Source organism: Microcaecilia unicolor, chromosome 11 (genome assembly GCF_901765095.1).
Source record: "Microcaecilia unicolor chromosome 11, aMicUni1.1, whole genome shotgun sequence".
Taxonomy (NCBI): Eukaryota; Metazoa; Chordata; class Amphibia; order Gymnophiona; family Siphonopidae; genus Microcaecilia; species Microcaecilia unicolor.
The window spans coordinates 84,311,236-84,321,249 of record NC_044041.1 but is presented as its reverse complement, the minus strand read 5'-3'; the positions used below and the strand labels follow the sequence as shown (position 1 = coordinate 84,321,249).

Here is a 10,014-nt window from a genome sequence, read left to right as displayed (position 1 = left end):
TTGTGGCTGTATATGAGGAATTGTGATATTGCATATATATGTGTTCTTTTGTTCCTAGTCATGCATCCAAAGGTAATATAATCCTTTCAAGAAAGCCAGTTAATTGTTTAACTTATTGTTGGAACATAACCACAGAGGCCTGGTATGGTCACATTTTCAATATGGTAATATTAGAGCTGAACTAAGGAATAGGTTATTTGAGTTAGTTTTCACTGGAAGAAAATTCCTTTCCTTGTGCCATCAACATCTAGTTGGACAGGCAGTACCTTAAAAGGTGGAGGATACATTTCTTTTTAAATTACATTTATATCCCACATCTCATGTTCAATGAAATTAAAATTCAGTGAGCCAGAATAATAGAATTCAGTAATATTAAGGGAGCAAGTCGATGTCTATGTATGAAACAGTTAACAAAGGATGACATTACCACATATAACCAGCTGGCCATTTAAAATGGCCCTTTAAGGATACTACATGTTCAGAAATCATAGCCATAAATATAGATAATTACTCAAAGCTGGAAGAATGGCCTAGTGGTTAGACCACTGGTCTTGAAATCCAGAGGTAGCAGGTTCAAACCCCACTGCTACTCCTTGTGATCTTGGCCAAGTCACTTAACCCTTAGGTACAAACTTAGATTGTGAGTTGTCCTGTGACAGAGAAATACCCACTGTACCTAAATGTAACTCACCTTGACTTACTACTGAAAAAGGTGTGAGTAAAATCTAAATAAGTAAACATTATCACAGTCACATGCCAGAACAGGCATCCATACACACATTGCTAACTAAACAACTTCTACAGCACAGTTTATTCCCAACTGTTTAACCACCCTTAGATTGTCCTCTTTGGGCATAACAAGCAATACCATGTGCAGACAACTGCTTTATTTTTCACTGAACATAATTAACTTTGAACTTGATGGCTAATAGTGTGCTGCTGACTACTATATTTTGGTAGCATATTGTTTGCCTTTATAAGAAATCACAGTCATATATATAAAAACACACAGCCAGGAGACAACATAAATATGAATGAATGAGTGAATTAGCAATGTTGGCACAAGACTGACTGGACAGAACGTCTGCATGAAAGGGAAGCTCTTCCTTTATTATGCAATACCTGTCCTTTGAAATATCAGTAATAAAAAAATGAAGTGCTTTTTATAATATAGCACGGAATTCCACAAAACAAAACGAACAAGTTCCCATATATCATCTCTTGCATGTGATATACGCAGAGAGGAAAAAAATGTTTACCGCTCCCAGGTTCAACCTAATTAAGATGAATCCCCACCCCACAAATAATATCACATCACTCTAGTTGATAGTAGAAAGTTGAATGTTGAGCACCTGATTTCATAACATGATGTCTGTATTGGTGGCCCTTTACTAGATGACATCATCTGTGCACGAATACAATGCCTACTAGGGTGATATGGCCTCGGGGACTCCTTACCAGCCCCTCCAATTACACACTGATTACGATTTAGAACAAATTAGTACTCTAACAGATGAAACCGATACTTCCATCTGAGTACAATCCGTATGCTACACAAGCCGGCATGTTTGAAAATATAAATTGAAATCAAATAAAAATGCTATAAACATAAAAAACCGACAATGTGGATGAAGCAGTCGACAGGTTTGTTTGCCTTGTTTGGGTGTAGAGGGATTACGGCTGCGCCGCGCGGTGATATGGGATTGAGCCGGCTTCAATGTTTTGACGTCATTCCGCGCCTGCTCATATTCTAACCTACTTGGTTCCGCCCCTCTCTCCAGTCGGTATTACAGCCGGGAGTTGGTACCCTCCTACTGGCAGACGCTCCACCAATGGCCGGGCGGCAGGACCGGGGGAGAGCCGGGACTTCCTGTGTGTTCGGGATCATCAGTTGTGTTTTGGCAGCTAGTGCTATCTTGGTTGTTGTTTGGGCTGTGGTTTGGTAGCTGAAGTCATGAAGAGATTTTTCAAAGGAATCAAGACCGACATGAAGTTTAAAACAGCTGGGCCGGGTCATAAACTGACAGAGGAAACGAGGTGAGGTGGAGCTGGAAAGGTGGTGTGATAAAGTGTTTTGCTCATTTATGATGCGTCAGTTTTAGGTGTTAAAGAGGGGTTTGTTTTAAATAAAAAATGCAAGAGCGCTGATTTGGGGGGGGGGGGGGGGGTTGGATGAGAGGGAGGGTACACACTGGGGATATGTGGGTGGGACGGGAGTCTCTTCTCTTTGAGATTCTGTTTATAGTACAATTGTATGCGCTTATATTTGCAGTTTAATATTAGCCATGTTGTACGTATCTTAATAAGTTAGTTATATGATGAATTACTATATGCTACTTTCTATAATTTATGAAGGTTTAGGTAAATAACGTAATTAATATATGTTGGGTTTTAGGATGATGCACTGCTGAGGATCTGTAGTGCAGCTAGATTGAAGGGGCCCTGGATAGAAAAATTAAGATGTGGCTCCTAGAAGACATTGAGACATATTTTCAAAGCACTTAGCCTTCCAAAGTTCCATAGAAACCTATGGAACTTTGGAAGGCTAAGTGTTTTGAAAATATGCCTCACTATATCATTATGTACAGTGTAGACAGATCTTGTAGTTTTGTGTATTTTATGTTCATTGTTATTGATACTTGGAAATGTTTTGTATTTTTTGTTAAATTGTAATCCGCCTAGTGTTTAGGCGGAATATACATGTTATGAATAAATACATTACTGCCAAGTTGGGAGAGGAAGGCACAAATCAGTAATAGAAACATGAGGACAAAATTGAATTTGAAACCTAAAGAAGTCAGACTCTGCAACTAGAGCAAAACTAGAGAAATAAAAACTGAAATGTAAGATAATCTGAGTTTCATACTACCCAAAACTGATGTATTATTCTGAATTTATTCACATTAATATATTTGTGTATTTTAAGCATTTTATTTTGGTCCCAATGTCGGTCTTCTTCTCTCTCTCCTCCCCCATTATTTTTCCAGGGGTCTCCTGTTTTTTTTTTGTTTGCTTTTGTAATTTTTTCTCGCACAATCATCCCAGCTTTCCTCTGCATCCTTATCTATCCTGTCTAGCATCTCCCCTCTGTGTCTCTGGCCTTATCTCCTTCCCCCATGCTCACCCCCTACCCTCTCAGGCTAGATGCATTAAACGTACTGGGCCATCAATGTGAGTTTTTGACCAGTTCAAGCTGGTTTAGTGATCAGGGAATCCAGTGATGAATGCACAAAGGGGCTGCAGGCTTTTTACAGTTTGCGGCTACAGATAACGGGGATACTATGCTAATATATTTAAATGAGCTGTTTAGCATTCAAATGTGCGTTCCGAGTGATGCACAGCTATCTCTGAGCAATGCATGGGAAGGAACTCGTGCTGAAAGTTTACAGGACCTTCCCTGCTCTCCCAAGGCAACCAAGGCTGTCTGTTGTAGCATGGCTGCAGTGTTGGGTCCAAGTGATCCAGTGGACCCCTGGACCTTCCTCCTCCCATCTGTAAGGGCCCTTCCCCTGGACCACACATGGCAAAAGTGGTCCAGTGGGACCCCTGTACTCCCCCCGCCCCTGTTGTGGGTCCAATGTGATCTATGACAGGGGGCATGACATGCCCCCCCCTTAATGTTTTCCCTGGTGGCCTAGTGGTGTAGGGAACCCCCCCCCAACCAGGGCTTTACTGATTGGGAGGTGGGGCTGTCAGTATCAGCCCCTGCTGACACTGACAGCGCTTTGTCCTGGGAATGTGTTCAAAAGTTGTGCTTAACGCACATATGCACTAGACACCATCCACCCGCTTTGCTGTCTCATGCTGAAACCTATTAGCGCCCATATCATTTGCATACTATTAGGCTGGATCATGAGGGAGTAATGTCAGGGTGCTACTGTGGTGGTAAAACTCTGAAACAGTTCCGTGCAGCGTCGGAGTTTGGATCATCGGGGTCTGTGTGTGGTGCAGTCACCAAGCTGGGGTAAGGGAGGTTTCCTGCAATAGGCTGGGTGTATGGAATTGCCACATGGCTAAGGCAGGTGTTCCTCCCCATTGAGGGCTAAATGTGATTGTAACAGTTATGTGGGCAAGGGCTGTGCACAATGTACAAATTACTATGCGCTAGTACTGCATTTGCGCCTCTTTCCTGCCAACAGTCATTAGATGGTAAAGGCTCACGTCCCACTCTGTGGCTATCAGACAGTGTGTCACGACCGGTGCCTGCAGGTTGATGAGCACTGGCCCAGGCCTCCTCATACAGGCTCTAAAAAAGTTGCTGAACAAAGTGCTATAAATGCCACGCAAAAAGAGCAGGCCTACCACACGGTGCACATCTGCACCTTCAGTAGTAGCAGCTCTGCTGGACCCCTCCCCATCTAGTAGCCCTGTTGGCTTTTCCTAATAGGTCTTCTTTATGGGGTAAAATGCAGCGCCTCTGCACACAAACAACTGCATGGGTCACATGAGCTGACTGGCCAAGGTAGCTCACATCAGGGCCAGGGTGTACTGTATGTAGTTTGTACATAGTGGAGGGTGACAACGTTTCCCTATGGTATCCCCACACAGGGAGCAGAACATCTTCACCTTTGTGCTCCCTGACATCTGAAACGTGAAACGCCTAACCTATGCCTCCACCTGACAGGGAGGCCCAGTGTGTACATATATCCAGTAAGGGACAACACCTCCCCAACTCACGGCCATAAATGTTACTAAACCCCTGGCAACTCATTCTCACAAACATCACTGGTCACCAAAACTTGACCATCACAACCATTGCTCTCACTTGAATCACTGTCATAGCTCATCACTATTGTGAGTGTGTACAATTGATTGTGTCACTTTGGAGTAATGCACAGTTCACACGTGTTGATACTGCACATGTTCCTGCACACTGGTCGGGACACAATCAGCTATGTAATTTCTGCCTTGGGAGTTGGTGAGGTGCTACATCATGGTATCAAAAAATGACATGAAAATCCATATAATGATGACAATACAATCGGCTCCTGATACCTGTAGCCCAGATTGGCAGTCTTGAACCCACAAACAAAACTTCACTGTAGGCCCACCCACAACCCCAACTTCAAGTAGCATGCACTTAGTCCACAGACCTATTTTCTCCTTGGATTTGAAAGACGGGTGTAGGCTACCATGTAGCCACTGTTTATATCTGCTGAGATGCCTCCCCCCCCCCCCCCCCCCTCCCCGCTCCAAAAGTACACTTTCCTACTGTTTCTGTGAGTTGTGGCCTAGCTAAAATGTATACCTTGCACGAGGCTATCTGTCAGGGCATCTGCGTTATTCCTGACTTGTGAGTTTATTCCTGACTCATGAGTTTGTATCTCTAAGACGGTTGCAGTAATGTGTTTTTCAACTCCCTGCTGTAAGGATAGAAAATAAGATCTCGAGAGCCAGAGAAATTCTACTTGAATTATCTCTCATGCACAGCAGCTTTATGCAGAAAGGAGTGTTGTTACCTCTGTCAATTGGTTGTATCGATTGTCAAGTATATTAGCAGAAAAGGCCAAACCTTTAAAATGATATGGGTCATTTCTTATTAGTATGCGTACCCTAGTACTACCGCATATGTCCTCAGCAATAATCAACATGTGCAGTGCGTCCACATTATATACAGGTACTGTTGGAAAAAGAAACCCACTGATCTTCAGCAGAATGCCAAGAAGATACAGTGGGAATTAGCATATCTTTGCAGGAATACAGGGGGCCACTAATATGCTGAGGTGAATGGTACATCTGGAAAGGATCAGTTTGTGACATCTTGATGACACATAACCAACGTAGAGAGATGCTGATGTGGAACTCAGTGTTCTGTGTGTGCCGGTGTATTATGATGGCTTTTGGACAGCGGATTCTGGGAATGCACAATGAGACTATATGTGAATGAACATGACTGTAGAATTAATTGGTGGAAGTCCCATGACTCTCCACTATCTGTTGCACAACATTCAGCGGTGGTGTGTATATACCTCCATGAAGGGCAACTTTGTACCTCTACAGTAGTTTAATGGGTAATGCATTGCTTTCTGAAACCAGCATTCTGGGTTTGAGTCCCACTCCAGCTCCTTGGGGCTCTGTCTTGAAAGTGGTGGCTCACTCGGGGCATGAAACCAAAATGAGGGCAAAGAGAGTCATCTGAAAGAATCCATTTAAGTATACAGGCCTACAGGAATTATATGCACGCACGTACAGTAGGACCCTGTGTATGCGCATATATGACGCACATGTGCTGCAATTTACAACGCAACAGCACTGGAGAAAATGGCTGCCAGACAGAAGAGCAGCAGGATGCCAAGGTTCATCCTGCACGATCTCTAACTGCTGGCCGAACTTGTCTTCAGACATGAGGACATCTTCTTTCCAGGCTCCTAAAAAAAATTATAATAAGGAGCAGTACACAGGAGGTGCAGGAGGCTCAATCAAAGGGCTGATCAGGAGCGTGAGGTAGGTTGAGCTGTATTAGTATGAATGTGTATCCTTTGGGTAATTGCAGACTCTTACAGGGTCCATGCACCAGGGAAGAACTTAGTGATAAGAATGAGTGGCCCTTTGGACCAGGTCTGTCAGATATGTATGTTGTTTTTGTGGGATTTATTTGGCCCCTTTCTGAAGAGATCCAGCCAGGGTGGTGTACAATAGTTATCTTTTAGCCTCAAAATGTGTATGCTGGCCTCTTATGGTTGGTGATAGGTATTATGGCTGCTGTACCAAGTCAAGCCCACATGCCTATTGTCATCTCCCCCAGACACAGCCTCAGTGTTATCACCCAAATACAGATCTGAATGTTGGAGTGCCACGTGCTGCAGGGAAATGTACAGTGGCATGTAATAGTGTATCCTCAATTCTGGCTCTTTTATTACTTGTGCACAATGGCACTCAGGGAAGGGAGTGCTAAGTGTCATCCACTGTGTGTGACAGCTTGTCGTGGCCATTTCTGCACTTCAATGAAACACTATATTCAGTGTGGCATCAGCCTCATGGGGCGAAGGCCATTCCGATAGGGTCTTCTCTTTCATACAGCCATGTTTCGCATATACCACAGATCTGGCAACCTCACCTGCAACTCATTTGTGTCACTGTGAGTTGTGAATAAAAGCAGCATCTTATAAACATTGTATCTAGGACTGTGGAAATGTACTGTTGTCGCTGGACCTTTAGCCCGAAGGCTAGCTTACTGGATGATGTAACAGGCATTCATGAGGGCACCAGACTTATTGGCTTATCTCTCTATATAAAAGGCAACCCCAACGTTCTGAAGCCTCCACGGAAGTTGAGGCGCCCGAGATATCTGGTATGCCCTGGAGTGTCTGCACCGCCCTCGTGTCAAAAGGTCATGACGTCGACACTTGAGGGCCAAAACGGAAACGCCACAGGCACGGCCACGGAGGCGCAGCAAAAAAACAAAACAAAACCCTCCCCACACACAGCCCCCAACAGGCAAGTAGCTCGGAGGGAGGGAGCCCCTTGCTAGCGCCTGTTTTCTTTGCGCTCAGAAACGGGCATTTTTTCCTAGTTTTCTCCATAAAGCCTTCTTACTTGTCAAGCGATGTATATTGCTTCAATGGATTAAATCAGATCCACCTACTTTGACTCTGTGGAGAGCTCAATCACTTGAGTTTTGTGTATGGAGCTGCTTTCAGTGGAGACTAGAGGATGACCAGCAAAGTTTCCTTTGATTATGGTCACCTATCTGGACACTTTAACCACAAGAGTTCACTCTATTTTGATCAGTGACTTAGAGGTTTAGTTTTCAGGAAGTAGGGGCGAGAGAGTGAGAAGGGGAGGGTAGCGGAAGGGATGGGTGGGGGAGGGAACTATTGAGCTGCTGTTCTGTATTTTCGGAGGTAGTGATACAGGAGTCACTTATGATTAGACTCCATGACATTTCCCACATTGAGCCTGCATATAGGTGGGAAAATGTGGGATACAAATGCAACAAATAATTTTCTTTATACTGCTATGTGTCTTCCTTATTGTTTATTGGTACTTTGAAATAAAGTGTTTTATTGTATATTGTGCTGACACTGTATGTAGCGTAGCATACTGTACCGTGTGTACTGTTTTGATTTCTACTGTTCAACTTATTCTGGCTGTAAAACATGTTGAGTGAAATTCTTCAAAAAGCCGGTAAATAAATCCTAACAAACAAAAATAAATAAATAAGAGCATAGGCAGCATGGTTTTACTAGAGATAGGTCTTGTTAGACAAATCTGATTTATTTGAATAGGTGACCAGACTGTTGGATCGAGGGAGAGCACTGGATATGGTGTACTTAGATTTAGCAAAGTGTTTGACACAGGTTCCGTATAGGTGACAACAACTGAGAGCCTTTGGTATGGCCCTAAGGTGACTGACTGGGTTAGAAACTGGTTGAGTGGAAGGCAGCAAAGGGTAGTGTTAAAGAGTTCATTCTGAGGAAATGGACTTACCAGTGGTGTTTGTCGAGGATCGGTTCTTTATCCGGTTCTTGTTAACATTTTTGTAAGTGATGTTGGGAAGGGGCTGCCTGGTAAGGTTTGCCTCTTTGCAGGTAATACCAGAATCTGAAATAGAGTAGACACTTCTGATGGCATGGATAACAGGAGGAAAAATCTAGTGACGCTAAGATTTAATACTAAAAAAATGCAGGATTGTGCATTTGGGCTGCAAAAAAACCCATAAGAGAACAGTACAGTATAGGGGGTGAAATACTTCTCCGCATGAAAGAAGAGCGGGGCTTGTGAGTGATTGATTGAATGTTATGATCTTTAGCCACACAGTAGTAAAGGAGATGGCAAAAGCCAGAAGGATGCTTGAGTGCACAGGGAGAAGAATGGCCATCAGGAAAAAGGAGTGAGACCGTATTTAGAGTACGGTGTATAATTCTGGATATCGCACCTTCAAAAAGATATAAAGAGGATGGTGTTGGTCCAAAGGTCGGCTACTAAAATGGCCAGTGGTCTTCATCATAAAGCATATGGAAACAGAGTTAAAGATCTCAATATATATACTTGGGAAGAAAGTAGGGAGAGGAGAGATTAACGATAGAGAGATTTAAATACCTCTATAGTATACAGGCACAAGAGGCGAGCTTTTTCAATTGAAAGTAAGCTCTGGATTGAGGGGGCTTAAGGGGAAGTGGTGGAGACAAGCATGGTATCTGACTTTAAGAAAGTACTGGAGAAGCAAAGAGGATCTCTAAGGGAGAGGAAGGGATAATAGATGGTATGGGCACTAGATAGAAAACGACAGCAGATAAAAAATGGCTATGTTCACTTGCTATAATAGGTGTTCCTTTCAGGGCCGAAGGGTCTGAGGAAGGAGGTCTTGATGGAGAACTTAGTAGCAATGGCTGGAGCTTCATGTACTTTTTAATCGTTTTGTTGAATATTAGGGGCCACATTGGCTAATCTTAGATTTCCAGAGGTTCTGTCAGACAGCAATTGACTACCATGAAGTCTGCAGTGCCTAGAATTGCTGTTTTTTAATTTCTATTTTGACATTTGTATCTCCCAATATGATTGGTTTCAATGTGGCCTACAATATAATCATATGGGTTTCTGCCAGGTACTTGTGACCTGTATTGGCCACAGCTGGAAGCAGGATACTGGGCTAGATGGACCATTGGTCTGACCCCAGTATGGTTATTCTTACGTTCTTAATTGTGACGGTGAAAGAAGGGTCTAACTGTTCAAGGCAAAAGAGAGAAATGCATGACGAGTATACAGGGAGGAGGTGGAACATTAAATGAGTAAACAGAAGGTGCAAGAGTGATTACTGTGCATGAGCTAGGCAGTGGTGTTATCAACATGAAAGAATGCCCTGAAAAAGAACGCTTTCAGGTGTTTGCAAAACAGAATATGATCACTCATAGTTCTTGATTGTTTAGGGAACACGTTTTTTGTGCTTATGTAGGAGAAGCTGAAAGAGTGTACTGACTTGTATTTTAGTCCTGGGCAGATAGGAAAATGAAGGCCAAGATAATTACGTGCGCCAGTGATAACATTATGTAGTGGGAGCTTTATTATTCTGGA

The 10,014-nt window shown here is 43.2% G+C and overlaps 1 protein-coding gene across 1 annotated transcript in view; it reads left to right on the top strand.

Annotated features, from left to right (window-relative positions):
• Positions 1 to 1,835: 1,835 nt before the first annotated feature.
• The window catches only part of UBXN6 (UBX domain protein 6), a 64,423-nt gene continuing 56,244 nt past the window's right edge, over positions 1,836 to 10,014 (top strand). The window contains exon 1 of the mRNA XM_030218920.1: positions 1,836 to 2,037. Within this exon, the coding sequence (XP_030074780.1) occupies positions 1,955 to 2,037 (83 nt within the window). The 5' untranslated portion in view covers positions 1,836 to 1,954. The remainder of the gene's footprint in view (positions 2,038 to 10,014) is intronic.